General features: G+C 42.0%; 3 protein-coding genes across 9 annotated transcripts in view; 1 reads left to right on the forward strand and 2 right to left on the reverse strand.

Moving 5' to 3' along the window:
• Positions 1–9,885, forward strand: part of LOC102692441 (GRAM domain-containing protein 2B) — a 44,395-nt gene extending 34,510 nt beyond the window's left edge. For all 4 annotated transcript variants that reach the window (XM_015365731.2, XM_015365730.2, XM_015365733.2 and 1 more), the window contains exons 5-13: positions 371–474; positions 1,268–1,366; positions 1,873–1,944; positions 2,053–2,121; positions 2,554–2,662; positions 3,159–3,242; positions 3,844–3,943; positions 5,309–5,416; positions 6,649–9,885. In XM_015365731.2, the coding sequence (XP_015221217.1) occupies positions 371–474; positions 1,268–1,366; positions 1,873–1,944; positions 2,053–2,121; positions 2,554–2,662; positions 3,159–3,242; positions 3,844–3,943; positions 5,309–5,416; positions 6,649–6,664 (761 nt within the window). In that variant the 3' untranslated portion in view covers positions 6,665–9,885. The remainder of the gene's footprint in view (positions 1–370; positions 475–1,267; positions 1,367–1,872; positions 1,945–2,052; positions 2,122–2,553; positions 2,663–3,158; positions 3,243–3,843; positions 3,944–5,308; positions 5,417–6,648) is intronic.
• A 589-nt stretch (positions 9,886–10,474) lies between these two features.
• LOC107079687 (uncharacterized) lies at positions 10,475–14,557 on the reverse strand. 3 transcript variants are annotated; one of them, XR_001480621.2, is made up of 3 exons: positions 14,442–14,557; positions 11,239–13,131; positions 10,475–11,047 (listed from the first exon to the last, which is right to left on the reverse strand). XR_001480621.2 is itself a non-coding variant. In XM_069185953.1 (3 exons), the coding sequence occupies exon 3, from the start codon at positions 13,069–13,071 to the stop codon at positions 11,776–11,778; it is 1,296 nt and encodes a 431-aa protein (XP_069042054.1). In that variant the 5' UTR covers positions 13,072–13,131; positions 13,449–13,595; positions 14,442–14,557; the 3' UTR covers positions 10,475–11,775. The 3 variants fall into 3 exon arrangements, 2 of the variants coding, with proteins under 2 accessions (XP_069042054.1, XP_015221215.2); XM_069185953.1 differs by adding an exon at positions 13,449–13,595 and having other exon boundaries at positions 10,475–13,131; XM_015365729.2 differs by having other exon boundaries at positions 10,475–13,131.
• A 1,068-nt stretch (positions 14,558–15,625) lies between these two features.
• Positions 15,626–20,792, reverse strand: LOC102692644 (cathepsin K-like). Of its 2 annotated transcripts, XM_069186024.1 has the most exons (8): positions 20,705–20,792; positions 19,988–20,120; positions 19,179–19,301; positions 18,923–19,087; positions 17,777–17,995; positions 17,191–17,356; positions 16,450–16,555; positions 15,626–15,973 (listed from the first exon to the last, which is right to left on the reverse strand). In XM_069186024.1, the coding sequence occupies exons 2-8, from the start codon at positions 20,108–20,110 to the stop codon at positions 15,874–15,876; spliced, it is 1,002 nt and encodes a 333-aa protein (XP_069042125.1). In that variant the 5' UTR covers positions 20,111–20,120; positions 20,705–20,792; the 3' UTR covers positions 15,626–15,873. The 2 variants fall into 2 exon arrangements, with proteins under 2 accessions (XP_069042125.1, XP_069042126.1); XM_069186025.1 differs by lacking the exon at positions 20,705–20,792 and having other exon boundaries at positions 19,988–20,215.
• Between the last annotated feature and the right edge of the window lie 401 nt (positions 20,793–21,193).

Here is a 21,193-nt window from a genome sequence, read left to right on the forward strand (position 1 = left end):
CCCCAGAAGCCACAGACATGTCTAGGTTTGGCTAACACTTGAAATCCAGTCAGCTGTGTTTGCACCAGCACACAAAGAGCTACCTGTTACGTGATGATATAGCATATGATCTTTGGAACACCATCTTGTTAAGCTGCAAAATGTAGTGATTGTGAAAACAATAAAGACATAATTGCAGGACGTGATGATGTTTGACTTGATGAAGGACTTGCAATTTAAGGGTCATTTATAGATCAGCCTTTCTGTGTCAAAACACCATATGACAGCTATCTCAAGCTACAGCGAGCAGCCTTAGTGTGGACTCTAACCCAGTCTGTTGTTAAATCCTGGTTAGCAAGTGCAGTTGAGTAATAAAAGTGTTTTCCTGCAGCTTTTACATGTGCTCTGCAGAAGGAGGTGCCGTACCATGGTAAAATGTTTGTGTCTGAAAACTTCATCTGTTTCTACTCATCTGTGCTTCTAAAAGACACCAAGGTAAACAACACTCGTCGACCCCATTCTTACAAACTTGAAAGGTTGCACTTGACCCATTTAGTTTCTAATTGAACCGAGCATCTGAGTATTCAGCTGTTTCCTGAAATAAGTGCAAGTGTATAAAAACAGAGAACTGGAGGCAGGTCTTTACCCAAAGGGTTGTGAGAATATGGATCACAGTACCCAGTCATATTGTGGAAGTCAACACCATGAGTCCTTCAAGAGACATTTGGACATTTGGATCAATTAGCTACTGACAACCAAACTGGCTAAAAGGACTAAATGGTGTCCTCTCATTTCTACTAAATTTATTTCTTAAATCACAAAATTGGCTGCTACCATGAGCCGGAAAGTGTGTTTTAGACTCTATAAACCACTTTGCGAAGAAGTGTTTCCTGTTGTTGTTTTTAAATACGTATCCCCTTTGATTCCATTACATTTCCTCATTGATATGATGACCAAAAAGTCAGTAAGTTTAAATGGCATTCCTTCAAAACTGTTGTGAAAGACAGTCTTCTCTGTTAATCATTACAAAAGTCAGGTTTCATCAGGCTTTCACTTTGTTTTTGTTTTTTTAGGTTTTTGCTTCAGTATAAAGTTAGCCAGTGCAAATGGATAGTAGCTTGACGAAAAGCAAGAGTAAAAAAGAAAATGTATTTTTGTATCTTCTGGAAAATTAGCTGCAAATGTATTTGTGCTAGGAAAGCAAAGCTTTAACCCTTAATGTTTTAGTCAAGATTAAGACTCCTGTTCTGCCTGACATTGACCCACTTGGCAACTCTGTGTGTTGAAGGTGGTGATTCCCGTGAGCTTGGTGGCCATTATAAAAAAACAGAACACAGCTCTCCTGGTGCCAAATGCTCTGTCTATCCGAAGAAACGATGGAGAAAAGGTGAGGATATAAAACAAAGCATTGCAATAATTATAAATAGGAGTAGGTCATTTTAGAAAAATGCAGTTTGTGGAAGAATTATACTCTTAATGTTTTTCTTCATCTGAATCTGCAAGTTCTTGTAAATGCTTGTCTTCACTTTCCATCATATTTTTGGCGGGGCCTGCATTCATTTTGCCTGAAAAGAATGCATTGTTTCCAAAATAATAATATGGTTTCATTTTACTGCTTCAGGCCCTCACCCATTTCTGTAAAAAAAGAAGCTACGTTGGTATTTTTTTCCCTCAGATGTTATTAAACGTAAATGAAAGTTCTAATGTTTTCAAGATTTTTGTTTAGATTTACCTTTGGGTGGTTATATCTCGTTTTCTTCCCCTGAATAATAAGGATCATGTATCTTTACTAATGTTAGAATGTAATCTCACAGTAGTGTTCACACCAGTTGTAAAAGGCGTCTTTCTTTGGTCTTATTGCTGATGTCTGGTTTTTTTTTTGTGGATCCACAGTTCGTGTTTGTGTCACTGCGGAACCGGGAGTCCTGTTTCAAACTCCTGAAGTCTCTTTGCTCTCAGTATGAGGTGAGCAATTTTCACCTTTTTCTCCTGCCTGCTTTCATTTCTGTCTTAATGTTACTATTTAAGCTGATTACACTAAATGTGGGTAACATCCATCACATCTCCCTGTAGGACCTCAGTACCAACAGCAGCCCTGTGTTCTCCTCTGCAGAAAACAGCCTAGAGAAAGGCAAGAACTTGGTAAGGACTAAGGCTGCTTCTTTCCATGTGTTGCTTTTTACAAAATGCTTTTGCTGTTGTGCTGCTTTTCAGCTAAAGGAGTTAATCTCTATACTAACATCTTAAAAACAAAATGCCAATGCACATGGAATATGTGTATTGCAGCCTTCCAAAATAACAAATGTCTTATTTATCAACGTCTTTGAGGACAATTTAACACTTAATCTAAAACCCAAAACCCATGAAAGATTTTGACTTGTCTTCTCTCTGCTCTCTGTAGCAGTGAGATTCATTTTACTTTTCTGACAGGGATCGTTGCTCTAGTGCCATTTCTTTTGTACAAGTGGACTGTTCTTCTTTCTGCAAAACATGGTGAATACAGCTGGAGCTGCTGGCAAAACTTCTGTTCTGTGCACTAGAAATCTCAATAGCTCTTGTTATTTTCCCCTATAGAATTCTAGCCAGTCCAGCCTCGAGGACAGCAATGATCAGTCCATTGAGAGAAATTCTACCTTCTCAAAAGATGTCTCGCCCATTCCCAAAGTCAACAAAGGCACCAAAGGTTAGAGTTTTTGTCATTGGAACCCATTTATATACCTTGAGAAACAGACATCACGTTTAAATATATTTCACTGCTGTACTCCAGGGACAGCAAAGTTATGGGCTTTGTCAGAGCTGTGGCCTTCCCTGTAATGGGGAGTAGTGACACATTCTTGTGATTCTTCCTTCCAGTGTTCTGCTATTCTGTAGCAAAATGTATAGCAGGTTTTTGTATTTATGATGTATGCCAATATGATTTAGCATTTCTGGCTTATAAAACTGGTTGGCCAGTCTCTGGATCCCACCTCTTCCTGTTTCGGTGCATTCAGACTTTGTGGTCTGTCCTTGAACCACAGCTTATCTGAATCTTCCGTGCACTCCAGTTAGGCATTAAGGCTGTTTTAATATATTCAGCATGTGAACCCAAGGGCAAGCAATCTGCAGGTCCAAGTCCAGGAGATAAATACGAGAGGGTCTGAAGGATCCATTAGTAAATCATCCTCGTATCCCCTTCACAGAGTATGCACCTGCTTTGAATGCGTCCACCCCTACAAATTACAACCATGAAGATCAGACCGACAGTGTTGCAGAGCCCCACACAGGTACTTTGTAACAACCCTTTTCCATGTTACTGTATAGCTTAAGAGGACCAGAGGAGTTTATGCAAGAAAACTTTGAAATTTCAATAATGAAATCACCTGGAATACTACAACTAAAGTGCAATTCTTTTGCCAGGTTCTTTCATTATCAGATATTCCCCTCACAGTTTTGTAACATAATAAAGATGATTTTTTTAATTTCAGGTTTTAACTTAAATATTTAGTTCCACTGCCTATCACGGACATATCAGGGATTTCTGTTCCAAAAATCGTTGTCTAAATTGGCCTCCCAGCAAGAAGATTTCCTCCTTACCCTTGCAGTTTCCTGGCTGCGCTGATTAAAAGGTTAGGTTTGGCAACAAAAAAAGTCCAGGAAACAGTGACAGATCAGTGAAGAAATACAGGTTTGCACCTGAAGCAGGATTACTCACAGAAAAACACCTGCTTCGTCTCAGTTCTCTAGCTTGAATAGATTAGTACAGAACTGGTAACCACCCATTCAGGATGAGATTACTGCATTTTCCTTAAACCATTGTATAGACAAGGAGAGGTGAGGCTCATTTCAGTTCAGGAATTTTAACTTGTTTGTTTCTGCCCCTGCCAGGTGCCTCTTGGGTCTGGTCGGTAACTCAGAAGGCGAAATCCTTCCTCGCTGTGCGAGAGACTACTGCTGTTAATGTCCTGCTGTTGATTTACCTAATGCTGTAAGTCACACTCTTGCACACTTTCTCACTGCACAGCAACACTCGAAAACACCAAACACCCCGCAGTTTCATCCAGCCTGTCTTGAAAGAAGCCAGGGAAGTGAATTACCAACTAGGTGGGGTAGCTTGTTCCAGACCCCACAACCCCTTGGGTCTTCGATTTAAATGTGCTGCCATGTAGTTTCCACTTCTGTCCTCATATATGCAAAGCAATAAAAAAACAGTATATCTCAATGCAATTTTATATTTTCACCATGTTGCAACAGCATCTAGTGTCCAAGGTGTGGAAAAAAGTTTCCATTTATCGTGTCCCAGTGCTTTTCCTGAGGACAGTTCTTTGTTAACATCACCGCACCCCCTCTGTCCAGAAGCCTTTGAGCTAACGTGAGCAAACAATTGTTGATATCAATTTGAGGTGTTTAAAAATAAACAATGATAGTGATTCCAAAACTAAAGGGAAAGATGAATGCAAATTGAAGCTAGAAACTAAATATAAAATGGATTGTTTTCTTTGCTGAGCATTGGATACCAGGTTTTAGGATTTAGTAGACCCAAAAGTATGTTCTTGGTGCGATTGTGATCTTTTAAATACTGACATTAGCAGATGGTTATGTGTCTGGCTGTCTGCATCAGTGATAATATCCAAGAAATCATAGCTGAGATCCTTGAGTTTTTGTCTTCTTGGTGCTTCACCTCTATTGCTTCTACTGCTCTGTTTCCTTATTGCCAACAATAGGAATTCAGTCTACAGACAAATCAGCCATTCTGTGCATATTTGCCTCAGTTCATTTAGCGTTATCATCACTGAGTTGCAGAAGGGCATTCTTCCTGAAAGAGGAATGCGTGTTAGGCAGCAATCTGTCACACGTAAGGCAAATTAAGCAAAACTAAATAGTCAGGAGCTGTATTTTGGCTGCCGACTCTTTATTCAGCAGCTTCATATTCTCCACGTAATTGTACTTTAAACTGCGTTGCAAATTTATCAGAGCAGTCTTTTTATGAGATGCATCTGTAACAGGTACACTTAATGATTTAGACATTATAGAACTAGTGAAGTAAAGTGATTTTAAATCATTTGATAATGTTTACACACACTGACCATGTGCTCATTTTAAACACAAGGTTGTTTAAAGACAGTGGTCATTCAGTGTGCAGCTTTTCATTAATTTGCATCTCATTGCAGAACGTAGTCTCCTGTAGAGCCAATTCTTATTCGCTCTGTCCTTCTGTAAAGGTGAAGCCAGCAGCTCACAGGGCTGGTTCAGATGGCTCTTCTCGGAAATGACAGCTCTTGCAGTAGAATCCACAGAATGCCTCTGGCGTCTGCTGTTTTAGTTACAGTATGTGTGTATTTGCATGTTCTAGGGTGGTTGTGCTGCTGCTGTCCTCAGGGTACATCGGCCTGCGCATTGTAGCTCTGGAGGAGCAGCTGACCTCCATGGGTGCCCTGCCTGAGTTCTCTATGCAAAGCGAGTAAGTGTCTCTCCAGTTTGACCCCTGCCCTCAGGAAAAGGCTGTGTTGGTGATGTACAGTGGCACGCAAATCTGTTAGGACCAATCCATTTTGTTAGACAAATCAAATCTGTTGCTGCGGATGTACTTCAATGTTTGTTCACAGCAGAGGAGAAGTACATTCTTCTCCTCTGCTGTACACACATGCAACTCAGTTGGTTGAAAGCTGGGGCAGAGTAGAAGGAAGGTTTTTTTTTTTCAAAATTGTAATTGCGAAATGTGTCGTGCCTGAGCTGCAGTCAGCTGGCCCTGAGCTGTGGCTGATACAGGTTTATCACCATCCCCAGTCAGAAGTGAAATACTTGTGTAACAGGGTGTGGCTGAAGGTGTGCACAGGCTGCCTTCCCGGAAAGCACAATGGCCGGATCACGTGCCTTGATGTTTTCCAAGATCTCACCTTACCTTTGTCAAGAATTGTGACCCCTCCCTCATGGGACCTCTCCTCCCCCCCGGTGTTCGTTTAAGGTGCAACAGCAGCCTGTCTGACTGACTGCCTGACTTTCACTTTCCAGAAAGTCTGCAGCGGTTTTGTGTTCTTGTGAAAAGCGTGACCACCTGAAAGTATCGCTCTTCTTTAAGAAGTTCCAATAGAGAGCTGAGTCAGCCTGCTTAGGCTGCAAAGGAGCAAGTTAAGGTTTATTCCAAGTTTTTCAGCATTAAATAAACCTTTACTTGTTCCCTCGTTCTTCTTTAGCTCTTTATCCGTATATTTAAATATATATTTATACTTTTTATACTCATACATTTATATTTTTTTTTCTTGAAACTGGTATTTCTCAGGGAATTTGCTTTAAAGGCTGTTTTAAAACTGAAAAAAAAACTGTTTTAAAACTAAAACAAGGTTCTGCATCTATTTTTTTCTTCTCAGCTAATGAATAATACTAAAGGCTGAATCTGAACAGGCTGTCTGATATGTTGTATTCGCCCACCTGACAATGCATATTTAGACGCACTCGTGTTGTGTGTATCTGGATAATGTGAAATGAGGTCAATGATGGTAGAGTGAAGATCACCACAGCCTGGTCCATAAACAGTAGTGTGATTGGGTGAGAAAGTGACATTGGCTTGAAAGACATTAATCCTTAACTTGAACAAAAAGTACACTTATGTGTGTGAGGGACTAGCAACAGTTATTTCAGGGGAAAGCAGAAAACGACAAACATACTCACCCTTCCTGCTTCTTTCACTCACAGGTACAAGAAGACATAACCCCTCAGATGTGGTGTAGAGGCCAGCACAAGTGCTGTTGTGTGGGATTTGATGATAAAGCCACCAACCGAGGGGAAAAGAAACTTCTCCCTTCTTGAGAAGGGGCTTCAGGACTTTTCAGGAGGAAAACCTGTATTTGTTTTAAAGCAGGAAAGTGAATCCTTAACTCCACAGGCTCCTACCCTCCTTCTCTTTGCATCATTTTAATGTTTTTTTTCAAAGCAAAGCTGCTGAAAGCAGGTGGCCTCAGCAGACCTGTGTCAGAGATGAGTTCATGTTGATGAAGACTGGCGCGGGAGAGAAGCCCAGAGATCTCTTTGCAGCTTTAACTGTGGAAGGAACAGGTCCACATGAAAGAGGAAGAAAATCTTCTGGAGAGACTTTATTTTAAAAAAACCCGAAGACACCTGCTCTGAAGGACTGAACCTCGCCTAACAGACACATTCAGGGGTGATAAAAGGCTTTTCCCAAGTCAGCTGAAAGAAGGTGCATTTTTCTGAGGTGAATCGAACGAAAACAAAAAATTTTAAGGGAGTTATCCATAAAAAAAAAGCAATACATTTATTCTTTTTTTTTTCTTTAAATCTTAAAGGGCTGTACAATTTGATGGGGTTGAGGTAGTTTTACACTGTAGGTTATTATTCTCTTGTTTGAAGGTACTGTACCAGAGACAGATGTAGCAAAGCAACAATCACCTGTTGTTTACACTTGAGATTTCTGAGAAGATGGTGAAGTGGTACTTTAGATAATTGTCAAGAGATTATTCTTAATCATAAAATTGACAAGAAGATATATGTGAAACAAAGTTGGTCCCATTTATTTCTCAGGTTTACATATAAGTACGGCAGCACTGTCAATGGACACCCAAGAAGTTAACGCAATAGTGTTCGATACTAAGTTTTCAACATTTTGCAGGACATCCGTCTGTAAATTTCTAAGGAAAGTTGCCTTCGCACCGAAGCACAAGCAAAGGGTACAACATCAATTGCTGTACTGTTCATACAGGTTACACTAGTATTAATGTCTCTCGTTTTGTGAATCTCTGCTAATCCCTGTAGGATTTCCAAGTCTCTTATGCATAAAGAACTAAATTAGGACCAACTTTATAAATTGCTCTGGAAATACTTTTTAAACTTAAAAGCTTTCATTGTTTTAATAGCTTTTAAAGTGTCATGTACACATTTTTTTATATAATTAAACTGCTATCTTGTCTGCTTTTCAAGCAAAATAGGAATGCATGCACAATATAGAAGACTAACTAAAGAAACTGGATAATACTATCTATGGGCAAAGCACATATCACTTACATTTAATGTTGGTGGGACTGTTTTGCGTTATTGCAGTTTTAAGACAGTAGATGGTGCAGTTGGACAGTTAGTGTGTCTGCTCTTTTTTTATGCCCAGTTATTGAAACTTGGCGTTCCATAATTTTGCAAGCCAGACAAATCCACCTCTTCTGGTACCGTGCTTCATTTACAGTCCTAAAGGGCGCCAAACCAGCAGTTTGATTTTGTAAGGTGTTTTTAATACATTGCTTTTAGACTTTGGAATTTAATTAAATTTAAGGATCATTCAGTTCAGTTATGCAAGTTCTTGCAAGGCAGTAGACCCTATGGACCATATTTTAAAAACAATGCTAAGTGGGCTGTCTGCCCTGTTTTTCAGTTGAAACCCAAAACCAGTGTACTCGAAAATAGCACGAGTTTCTGTAATGTAGCTTATCAATCTTCTTTTAATTAAGTATCTTTAGCATGTGCAATCTCTTTATTATTTTATTTTTAACACTCCTGAAGTTTTTTCAATGGAAAGCTCAAAACTATGCATGTCAGGCATTGTAGTAACCAAATACTATGTTAACAGCTACTTTTAGACTGATGTTAATTACATGCTATGAATTTTCTTGGGTGTAAATCTTAATGTTACCAAACAGCAGTTATAGCATTTTGTAATCAAGGTCATGTTTTCAAACTGTGTTCCGCTATATCAACTTGACAAGCATAATGAGGGACAGTTCATTGGGTAAAAACATGTTATTTAGAAGCTTTTAGCTCAACATTTCTTATAATTGTCTCGAGAAATGTGTGATTTGTTATTATAGCATGGGAATCTGGAACATGAATAACCAATCTAGAGCATGCCTTAGGTACAGGGCAGCACAAGGGGAACAGGGGGCTTATTCTACAGAATGACAATGGGCTGCGTGAGCTTTACAGCTTGTCTTTCCAGTTGTTCTGGGTTGGAATGGGGTTAATTCACACTTCAGTTGTACATCTGTTTCCAAAGGAAAGGGTCTACCTGGTGTAGATCAAAGAGTCCCAGTGCTGGATCTCACTCTTGCATGAGTAACACTCCTGGAGAGACAGTGTAACTGACGCTGGACGTTTTACCTGTTACCAGTCAGTGTGACTCTGTGCAAAAACACACTTAACCAGTCTTCAGGTTTCTTTATATTTACATTTAATACAGGACTCATATTGTATATTTATTTTATTGCTTTTATTTTAAGTTCAATGTGTAATTTTTTAATATGTATCCAAACCTTTCTGGAACACAGCCCTGCCATATTTCAACAAGTACAATACGTCTGCAGCTTAAGACAAAGCACAATCTGGAGCAAACACACCAGTGTTTGGTATAGCTCGGCCTGCTGCACTATGCAAGCCTTGACAGAGAGGTCTCTGTACCTCAGTATAACAAAGTTATATGCATCACATAGTTTGGTAATATGATGATTGGATTGCTCCTCTGTTTTTAGATGGTGCTTGTTTTTATGTGGAAGGTGTTTGTGTTTCATTCTTTAATATAATACAGGACTGCAATATAGCACATACACCAGTCCTAAGGATCAGGATTTTTTTATTAACTGGACACCAGTCACACTTTGAAATTTACTGTTGTCTTTCTCATCCTCTTTCAGAACGGGGCATTCTTCCTCAGTCTCTCTGTGAGTTTGCCCTTTGTTAATTTGTAGTCCTCCAAACTGTAAACTAGAGTTTTAAAGGAATTTTAATTATTTGGATGAAAAACAAATTATTTGTGTTTTTGCACTATTTCATTTTGTAAAGTTTGATATTTTATCGCATCGGTTGGAATGTGTTCTTTAATTATAGTTTGTTTTAAAAAATCGTATTTATTTGCAGTTTGTATCATTGCTGAGGCTGTCTCTGTGAGAACAGCCTTGGTTTTGACTGAAAGTAAATCAAGTTGTAATACTGAAATAAGGCCTGGCACTCTTTTCTGGGTGTGGTGGGGAAGGGGTTTCAGAAGAGGGTACTGCGAGGATTGCAAGGACTCACGCAGTCATGAGGAAGTGCAGGTACCTGTGTTATCTTATTTCTTAGTAGTGTAGCGGTCAAGTACAGTAGTGGTACCACACTAGACTCTGGACCGGAGAGCTGCTGGTCCAAATCCTGGAAAAGAGGTCACTGATGCACCCTGGGAAAGGTACTTGATTAGGAGTGTTCCCATCATAAATGGATCTCCATGCCATCATTATCAATGATTACCATGTTTTACAATAGTTATCTTTCAGGAGGAAAATAACTTTACCAAACTAACATACTGTAACACTTTACTTAGAAATGGGAAACAATGAGGCCACTGTTCCACGGCCAGAAAGTAAAATGAATTACACTCCACAATATTTACAATTAAACATACAGGAATTGCTTTGAATCCCATCCTTTGTGTATTAAAAATTAATTGCGAAATGTATTTCTTCTATCCATAATAGATTAAGGGGGAGCATTTAAAATAGAACTTTCTGTGTGTGCTATGTGATTTGCACCAGACAACGGGCACTGCAAGACAGAAGGTTTGCTATCTTTATGGAGCCAATGTGAGTAATATTGTACATCGAACCAACAGGCACGTGGCAACCCAGTTGCTGTTGCCCATGTGAGCACAAATGATACAAGTATTCCATATCCTCAAAGGCATCAACAGAGGCACCCAGCAGACTTCTTCAGAACGACCAACAAGATGCAAACCAGGGGACACAAGGGGAAACTGTGTGAAAGTGCTTTCAAAATCGAAAGTGTCTCTTCGCACAAAGGGCTGTGGGAGTATGGATCTAGCTACACAGCTGAAATGTGGATATGGCAGTTGTTTAAGACTTGAGGCTTCCTGGCAACAACCGCTGTACTCAGACAGAGTCGAGTCCTCCTGAGACACTGTCCCTTCTCAGTTTGCCATGGCTCAGGGCTGTGATGAGACCTTCTTTCGGCCCGTCCTCCATCACTGACTCTCAATGGCCTCTCTCCAACCAGTCCTCTCCTGCCTGGGACCCCGGACTTCTCTCCTGCTGCCTCTCTCTCGCCATTGACGTGGTGTCGTATCGCATTCAGTATGCTGTGGAAATCTGTATCCCCTTTCAAATCGCGCCTGTGCAATGGAAATCGGAGGTATGATCTGTCTGCCCGCTCGTGCATACGTCTCAGATTGTCCGTCGGAAACACACAAAACTGATTTGCTCTTTATGAAACAACAGTTTTTGCATGTTTTATACGCGCTTGTTAATCACATCAGTTTCATTTATCAGTTTAAAGAAAAAACAAAAGCATGAAACGCCGTACCTTCCAAAAAATGTCAGCATGCTAAAGTCTGTGGAGATTTCTCGGATTACAGGAAATGAATCTTGAAGGGCGTGAAAGTGGCTGGCCAAGAGCAGAGATGAAAACCAGAGCAGCTTCACAGCAGCGTGCGCAATGGCGGGAGGGCGGCTCCGTGCGGACCCCACCGTGACGGGCTCAGGCCTCACCCCCCGCAGCGACAGGCTCCACTACAGGGATGGGACTCTCGTCTTGTTGCGATACAGATGTATGTATAAGGTGGAGCAAGTGTTTCAAACCCACATTCAAAGTACCAGAATCTTTATTACTGGCCACTATCCCTCCTCGTCTCCTCTCTCCATTCTACTTCTCCAAGAAAAAAAAATCAGTAAAGCCTGTCTTTGGGATTGGCTAAATAAATCTGCCTTCTAGTCATGTACATTCACCCCATTTCCTTACGTAGTTTTTCTAACCCAATAAAATTAAATCCTTAAAACGCGAAATAGGTGTTTTTCATGGCGACACACAGTAGTTGGGTGCTCATGACAAACCCCAGCTACTCTAAGACCATGCTCCTTGGTGCAGTCTCTCACCCACATACCGGCAGAAACACACACCCCCTTCCAGGTGCCCTACACTGCTACTGGTGGGAAAAGGGAAATGCTTCCTGGCTAAGCAGCAGGCGTAGCCTGAGGAGAAGTATCTCATTGCCTTCAGGAACATGTCTGCAGCGGTAGCCTTTTCCCGAAAGGTCACCTCAAAAGCGTCTTGACAGGCCTCTAAGGACACGTACACGAAATAGAGCTTGGTTCTTGACTCGCAGCCTATCAACAGATTCTCCTTTGCGATCACAATGTTGGCCTGACAGACGCGGGTCTGCATTTCGGCCAGTTTCTTCTTCCCTTTATTCTTCCCCCAGAAGACTACCATTACAAACAGAGCTGGGATGAGCACAACAGCTCCAATGCCTATTACTACCCCTCCAATACATGAAACTGCCAGGTAATGTAGCTTAACACTAATAGAGCCTAAAACACTTGCACAGATACATGCAGCAATCCCCCCAAGAAACAACAGAAACAGCAGAAAGCAGACAGCCACTCGCACCCACAGAAGCCTGAAGCAGGAGCTGGTCTGGGAGGAACAGTTGATCATTCTGATGGCTGTGAGGTAATTCTCTGGGTCTCTGATGACCACGCGGAGCTGGTCAGGAAGAGCCATATCGCTGAACTCCCCCGATTTCCACTGTGGTATCCCCTCCTCGTCTGCGGCAGCCAGAGCCAGGAGGAGTTTTCCGCTGTAGAGCGAGGGGTGTTGGAATGACAAGCCCATGGAGCTTCTCAGCAGGTGATTGGGCGTACAGAGGACCTTGATCACCTTGCGGAGGAAGTGGGGGTCTCTGGCTTCCAGGTACGTGAGGTGGCAGAGGTGCAGGGGCACAGTGAGGCCTGGCTGCAGCAGGACTGGCACCACTGGCTTGTGCTCCAAGCAGTCCTTGAGCAGAGACATGTTGGTCTCCAGGAGACACCAGCGGCTGTTCAGGAAGTCTGGGCTGAGGACCAGCAGCACCTTCTGGCTGTCCTGGATGCAGACGGACATGTTCTCCAGCACCGCCTGTCCAGGCACAAAGTCTCGGTCATGGTAGCAGAGCTCCAGGCCACAAGGGCTGGACTCCAGCGCGGCAATGAACTCGTGAACCCACTGCGAGTCCGCGCTGCTGTAGCTGATGAAGACGTGGAAACGCTCGCTGCCCCTGAGGCTGGGAGCCTGCAGGCGGTCCACGCTAGCAGGCAGCAGGGCTGAGGAAGGGCAGGACTCCTTTTCCTCGCTGGAATGGGGCTGGGCTTGGCATGCCATCGCTGTTCTGTAATGCTAAGAGGTGACCTCCTGTCCTTACAACACAAAGTCCATGTCCGTCTAGAAAGAAAATCAAGATACTGAGCTTTAATTTGAAGTGGAATCCTTAATATTTGATTTCACCAACATACCGGTGCAAAGCACGGTTTAGTAAAGAAGGTTGTGATAGATTCCACCAGTATGTAAGATGTCTCTGGGTATTTTCACACACAAAAACCCATAAGGATGAAACTTGGGTGCAAGTGCAAGTTTTGCACCCAATGTCTCTTGAGAACAGCCTCTCTTTATTATTTCCTAAGAGAGCACATCACTAATTATACCCATGTGAGAATATGCACTCAACCCATTAACCAATAATACAATTAAGTAATAATTACCCAGTGGAACTATAAACAATTGTGTGCGTTGTGTCCCTCTAGTGTCCGTTCTGCGGTAATTCATGCCTCCAAATGCGGCCTGTCCAACAGATACATTGGACAATACTATACCCAAGCAAACCTGTCGATAACGAAGGAAAGGAATCTCTGGAATATAAAACAAAAGTAAATGTACGCTTTGTTTTGTTTTTGTTTCATGCGGACCTTTGGAGAGTCAAATTCGTACCCTATTAAGACGCGTTACTGATATTTTGTAGCTAACAAGGAGGCAAATATTATTTCCTCCTATTAGATTTATATTGGACTGGGCAAAGAAAGAAAAGGGGGACTCTAATGCGATAAGAAAACAATAGAGTAATTTCCTGTACACGGTCACTGCCGAGGAAACTCCCGCAAGCTCACAAGTGAGGCGATTCCGCATTCTGTGCCCCTGCTGGAGAGCCTCACACGCCTTCCTCACTTCTGCTTTTTGGAGCAAAGTTAACATCGAAAAATCCCAATCTTGAAACTGATCGATGAGATTTTTAAAAGAGTTTCTGGGGGTGAAGGGCGCAGAATATTTCGTTCCAATCACCCTTTGAGCACTCCGATATTTAGGATCTAGGACGATATCTACACCTTATTTCTGGAAGACTTTCCAATCAATGTCTGCGTTCAGAGTTGGAGATCTATTGTATGTTTTAGTGTATTTTTCGGCGTGCTTTTTTAAAGCGATTTTTGTCTCCCTAACCAGAAGCGTATATTTAAAAAGAGCAAGACAAGATTGACACTTTAATATTTTTACTTAATTGCAAGTAATTGGAAACAAATTCCGGTGGGAAAACAGGATATTCCTTAATGATCATAACATAAAAGAAATCAGACCAGTTCCTTTGTGCTCTGCATAAAAAAAAGTTTTCGTCTAACGTGCAGAAGGTGATACCGTATGATTTAGACGCGCTTGTTAATCAGATTATTCTCAGTTGATATTTCAAACAAACAAAAATACCATACCTTCCAAAAACAGCCGGCAAACAAAAGTCCGGGGCGATTTCTCTGCGTTGAAGGAAATGAATCTTCTGAAAGTGACGTATCCAGACACCTGCGCAGCACATGGCGGCTCAGAGCCGGCCCAGTACACAGCCCACATTCCGGCAGGCAACGCCTGAGTTCAGCCTCTAAGAGCTCAGCCAGACGCCTTAATTACCCACTCGTGATGGTCCGGTACTGGTCAGACCCTTCAGCAACTAAATGTTAACATTTTTATATTTATGCATATCTATCATATACACTTGAAACTAAGGAACAGAATCGTGTTCTGTCCGTGGAAAATGAGTACGCATTTTGTAGCTTCTATTATCTTTTCACAGAGATTCTGCCATGTTATGAGAAGACAAACCATATATGACAATCATCATCCTAAACTGCATCTTCTATACCCTTGTGTAGGTTTAAGGAATTGTTCTATATAGTTTGTGTACCTTTATTTCCTTCTTAGTCTGTATAACACTGCTCATTTTTATGTGCATCCCTCTCATTGAAAATTCAATTATTGGCAGACACAAAGACACCTTAGCTTCAATCCCAAACTCGATGTACAGTATGCATATATTAGTTACCATGTAAAAAACAGTGAGCACTTTTTATGTAGCATAACGGCTAAGCACCCGAACACTAAGCAGAAAACACCACGCACAAACACATTCGCGTCTGGTATTGCCTCCACACACACCATATGCAGAGTGTCATTTATAATGCTAATGAAATCCTGTGTTCCTCCATGCTCCGTGTTGAATATTTTTGTGTGTAAGACCTCTGCACAAGATACCCCTTTGCCTTTACACATTAATGTGACTCATGGCTGCCAGCAGTCCACACTGATAAACGGTTGTTGGTTGTTGTCAGTGATGACTGCAGCAGGGCAACAGGTTAACTGGACCAGAAAAATCTGTAGCTGTGTTGTAAAGTTTGTCATTTTTTTTAGTATGTCTCCAGGCTAGTTCTTGCAGCTTTCCATTTAGTGGCCAAAGTAGATTTTCGGTTTATTTGAATTGGTTGAGTATTTCCCCATTTGATAGTCCGCGTATAAAACACTGCCACACACACACAAAAACCTTATGATTATAAACATCAACAAAACATGGCGCCCTCTAGTGTGAGAATATTTCCCATGATCCCATTTTATTCAGTAAATAATCTCTCTGGTTCACAGTTTGCACAGTGAAAGTGCGGTGCTTTGAATAGGCCAAATAAGATTTCTTCGCAACCTATACCTATAAGATAAAAAAATAAATATCCTGACTTTAAACATTCTTGTTGATGTTTCAGCAAGGCAAGAACAACACAAGTAAAAAATCTCTTCCTGTACTTGACAATTTATATTGTGAAATTAAACGGCGATATTGCTCTCTGCCGCCATTCCGCGGTGCCTCTTGCGGTGAAGGTGTCACACGAAGGGAAGGACTCCATACTGACTGATCCCACAGTGCCGGTTCCTGTTCTTGGCCAGTCGGACATAGCCGTCCTCCCCCCACCACGGCCCCCAGCTGGAAAAGAGCAGAGGGGGAGCTGGAGAGAGCGCTGGGACCACATGCTGCCCAGGTCCAGTGCATACACTTTAACGTTACCAACACTTTCATAGGTACAGTAGTCTGTTTGGTTACTAAAAACAAACAGCCTTGCAAATGGTTTTAGTTCTGACTTTTCTTTACACTCTGTGCTGACATTTAACGTCTTTCTGTCAAGCAATTGACAAGCTGTTTCTTCTAAAATTCTTTAATTATGAACAAAAACTCAGCAGTCAAATTTTTTGTCTAATTATTTAGTTTATATGTCCATTTTTTCACCCATTGTTCTCAGAGAGAAAGTGGCTTTTCCCTGACTGCTGTTGATCTGCAATTAGTTCTGATCAGAACAGCACTAGGTTCAGTCTGCTGACTAAAATAAAACTCATTATTAGTCAGGATAACAATAACAACAGAAGAAATGACGAGAATGGTGTTTCAGAAGGGCTCGCTTTTACCTGTTTCTGATGGTCCAGTATTGCTCAGATCCTTCGGTTCCAAAGCCGGTCAGAAGCATGGAGTGGGTTTGTTTCCACACAGAGCACTCGGGGTCATAATAGATTCCTGTGAAGAAGCGGAGCAGAGATTAGCACTGCCCAGGTGGCTCAGGGAGGACCTGTTCTCAGTTAATCAAACCGGTGTCTTACAGGCAATTCCAGGGCACCCATGTGCACACACAGGAACCCTGCCTGACTCTGAGCCCATCCAGACCACTGCTGTGCATCTGGACCTCCCAGTCGCAGCAAAACCCAAGCTGACCAAGAATCTCTTCCTTACGGCACCTGGCAGCAGCTGGCCAGCTGGAGGGAGGATGGTAGCTGCAGGTGCTGACCAACCACTGAAGGGTTATTCACATGATTGATGAATTGATTATTGGAGAGGCTAAGATCCCCATTCTTACATGGGGATAATTAAAGGGATTCACGGTAGTGTTTGCTTGGTGGTTAGACTGTACAGAAGAGTTGCTTGGTTAAAGATTTATGCTTTATTTTGCTGTCCAGTGTGAGTTCAGGCCTCAGGAACCTGTTGTTTAGGGAGACGTCCCCGGGACACTGACCTACACCTGACAACAGAGCTGTCTGAGTCACTAGGACATTGTCAGCAGTATGAACTCTTGTCTTTAAGCCACATTATTCTGACAAAGAGAAAGTCTTTCAGCTGCCAACATGAGGACAAATACAAACACAAACAGAGCTCACCTCTACGGTAAAACTGGAAGCTTGGTCTTGTGGTGTCTATACTGATGGCAACAGGCCCAATAGTCACTAAACCGTCTTCCAGGGCCTGTTCACTGCCTATAGGGAGGAATTTCCAGCTTCCCACTGTGGCAACAACTTTGGTTTTATCAGCAGCACAGGGCTGTTCCTGGATGGGGGAAGCAGAAAGGCAATACTGGATTTGGTGAACTCAGAGACTGGCCCAATATACTGTACAGGCAGCCACCTCAGTGAACCTCCTGAGCAGTAGCCCCTCCCTTTCGTATCGAAGCTCTGATTTAAAACATTTTCTAGTGTTCTCCTTCTTTTACTCCTTCATTTTTGTGTTTCTGTAGCACAATTTGTAAAAGATTTGAACAACATCCCACCCAAGAGCTCCATTTCATTGCTTCCCAGAATGCTCTGCAGAGGGTATGCGCTACCAGATACTTCTGGCCAGGGCAGGAGTGATGGCAGCTGGGAGCTCTGAAGCACACTTCTGCAAAAAGTGGGTCCAAATATGAAATTGTACAAAAGCAGCAGGGTTGACACAGGAGCAGCCCTGCATTCTTCTGACATCATCACTCACTCTCATGGCATAAGGGTAGGTGGCCTCAGCTTGGATCCCTTCGTTATGGATAATGTAGTCGTAGGCCAGGCTGGCCCACCCTCCTGTGCAGCCCTTAATTCCTGCAGTGCAGTCAATCAGCTGCTGCTTGCTCAGAGGAATCAGCTGTCCTGTCTTCTTCTTCCACTGGGCCTCCAGAGCCCCAGTAGCACTGTAGGCCCAGCAGGAGCCACAGATACCCTGGGAGACGTGAGGGGCACACATTGGGAGAGACAGAGACACACAGCACTAGTTGGTAGGATGCACAACAGATTGATCGGGAAGTGTTATCAATCAAGAACAACTCAGGCTCAACTCAGGAAGGTTTATGGGTCGTTAAGATACATTGTCCTTCACAGAGCAGGTCTGACTGAAAATATGACATTTTATTAAATATGTCGCCCTTCCACAATATGTTTGCAAAGATTTTGACAAATGCATTACAGATGTAGGTGGCATGAAGCTTAAAAAGAATATTCTTCATAATAATAATGGACATGGCTAAATTAAAGTAATATGGCGGAAGAGGAACAAAGATGGAGCTACTGTACCATGAGTAAAGCATGCAGTTCTTTTAGAAAAGTTTCATCACAAAATTGTTGCATTTCTACCATACATTTACAATACATTCCCATAGTTTATCAGGGATTCACTGTGTTTTACAACATTGAGCCATGACACACGTTTCTAACCAGTTTACTACAGTACTTCATAGTATTCCCATAGTTCAGTATAGCAAAGTGTAGTGAAGGCATTTAGATATAAAAAACTACAGTAAAGTCTTCACTAAGTATATGACTATATTAAAGGAAACTGACCAAGGTAACCTATGATGAAGATTTGATCTGATGAAGAGAACAGATTTGCTACACAACGACTTGATGCCTAGTGGGTGTGACAGGCCATCGGCTGATGTTTGTTGGTAAGGTCACAGGTGCTGGTAGTTACTACAGGGATTAACAGAGGCTGTGGACTTCTCATTATAAACTGCTGCTCTTGTCAATAGATTTGTGCACACGCACTCGCACACACGCACAGTGTGTGTTTCAGCATTTGTAGGGTATTTGTATGAGTCTGTGATGGGAGGAGATACCTAGAAGCTGTTCTTTGACTTCTATGAAAACCAACCTGGTCCTCCACAGGAGTGACGTAACCCGAGGCCCTGTAGTCGATGCTGGTGAGGTTCAGCCTGCTGGCAGCCTGGCGCAGTTCTGTGGCAGACAGCATCAAGTCGACACGCCGGGTGCTGGTAGCCAGAGGAGCGTCCTTCCTTCCCACAAACTCTTCAGCAGTCTGAGAGATGGGACAAGGTGCAAAGAGGGGCTCAGCACATGCTGTGGAATGCAGGATGGACAATATCTGCAGGAAGGGCTGAACTGCTCACCAGGTCGCCAAACTGGTTCATGGCCATCTCGTAGGCCTCCTGCCCTTCAGCGTATCTGCTGTTGTGATCCTCAATAGCTCTGTAGTTCTGCTCCCAGATTTCTCTTCTCTGCAGCGGATGTGCCTTAAGGAACATATTCCTGTCAGTCCTACTTTTAAAGTTGGTATTTTTACTGTTTTCCGCATCTCCTTATAAGTGTCTAAGATGCTGAATAAAATGCTTAGCTTACATGGCTCTGAGTGAAAGGTGTCATAAACTCAGAAGATAGCATTGTCAGGGGACTTTGTGTTACGGGAAGGCTGGTTTTAAAAATAAGCATCAGTTTGAAAGACTCCTGTGAACACCTATTTAAAACAAGTGAAATAGCTTTTCAGTTTTCTTGAAGTGTTTTTGAGGTTTAATATTTTGCACAAGGTAAAAGTGAAGTCGATATCCTAAGTAATGGAAACAGTATTTGCATTTAATATTATACATTTCTTTTAACTTGTATGCTGTATATCCTGTAACTTAAATACTGAACTAGTTTAATATATACTTAACCATGCACAGATTCCACACATACTTAACCAATTAATAGATTCAAAACTAATAGTCATGCCAGAACTATATTTCTTTTTGCAAAGATGCTACTTAAAATGTACCTGTGTTTGCTCACATTTACTTATTTACCTTGAATGTTCCTTTTAAACCCCTTAATTTCAGCACTATGCTCCTAGACACCCATTCCTTTACTTTTCCCTATAGGTTCATTTTTGTACTGATGCACACATGTACCCCACATTGTACTACTCTCAATCCCCATCACTCACCTCCCTAGAGGGGTTCCCGAATTCCTCCTGCCAGGCCTCCCACTCCGAGTCCAGAGCAGGATCTATACTGTTGACCATGTGAAGGCAGAAAGACACACTGGCCAGGATGCTGAAAGCTTTCATGGTGGACGTGCTGAAGAAGAACAGAGTGACACAGTCCCAAAAGAGCAGTTTCTGTACCTCAGCACCGATCTACAACCATTGCTCATTTTGCATTTCTATACTGTATCAGGTGCCAGCTCCTGTATAACTCAACACAAATGACTGCACTTCTGTTTTCTCCTTCTACAGTACAGTTACTGGTTGTGCTTTCTGTGTAAACACACCAGATCACATTTCAGTTACAGCACTGAAATGAATAAAATCTAATGAAATACAGTCTTATTATTTAACAAAACAGACCAGAAATCTGCTAATGGGTTTTTTACTTCAGGTGAGGTGTATCAGTTTTCTCTAATAAACTGTTGGCTGTGAGATCAGATCCCTAGCCTGGCCAGGAAATACCTAGGCAGGAAAATCATTAGCCACGTTCATTTAAAATCAACCATTATCAAAACAGAATTTGGAATGATATTTGGATTTTGAAGGGAGAACTTGTGTTATGTTCTCATGCTGGTGAATTCCATCAGTTCAGTTTCTGCCTTTATATCCAAGAGTCCAGCCTGCAAAAGAATTTTTGAGTGAAGACGAATCTCCAGGAGTATCGTCATCTCTCACCTTGTGTTGAAGTCCACTCTTCTTCCACGTCTTCAAATGTTTCAAATGCTGGCAGTTTTCCTTCTTGTAGAGCTTGTCTGCTTGCCTCTGTACTCTGCCAGAATGAAGGACTGAAGGAGACACTTTTATACCTTATTGGCAGCTAGAGGAGATGTCTCGTGAAGGTCCTATAGTCCACAGAAAGCCAACCATTGTGGTAAAAATAGATATCTTCATTAATCACCCCTAAAAGTGCTGAGGGAGGGGTGCGCTTCCAACAAGATAATCGATCTATTCAAAGTCTCCAGCTGAAGGAAATATTTTAGTTTATCAAATTCTACTGTCAGTGCTTGTATCTGTGGCCAAAATTTAGAGATGGCATCCTTGTCTCCTGTCTGAATCACAGAGATAAAACAGGAAACCAGACAGCCTCCTTTTACAAGAACATCTGTCTGTGCCAGCCATTAAGGTCTCTAAATAGAGCTCTTATCTTTTTCAAAGAGAAATAAA

This window comes from Lepisosteus oculatus, chromosome 29 (genome assembly GCF_040954835.1).
Source record: "Lepisosteus oculatus isolate fLepOcu1 chromosome 29, fLepOcu1.hap2, whole genome shotgun sequence".
Classification (NCBI taxonomy): Eukaryota; Metazoa; Chordata; class Actinopteri; order Semionotiformes; family Lepisosteidae; genus Lepisosteus; species Lepisosteus oculatus.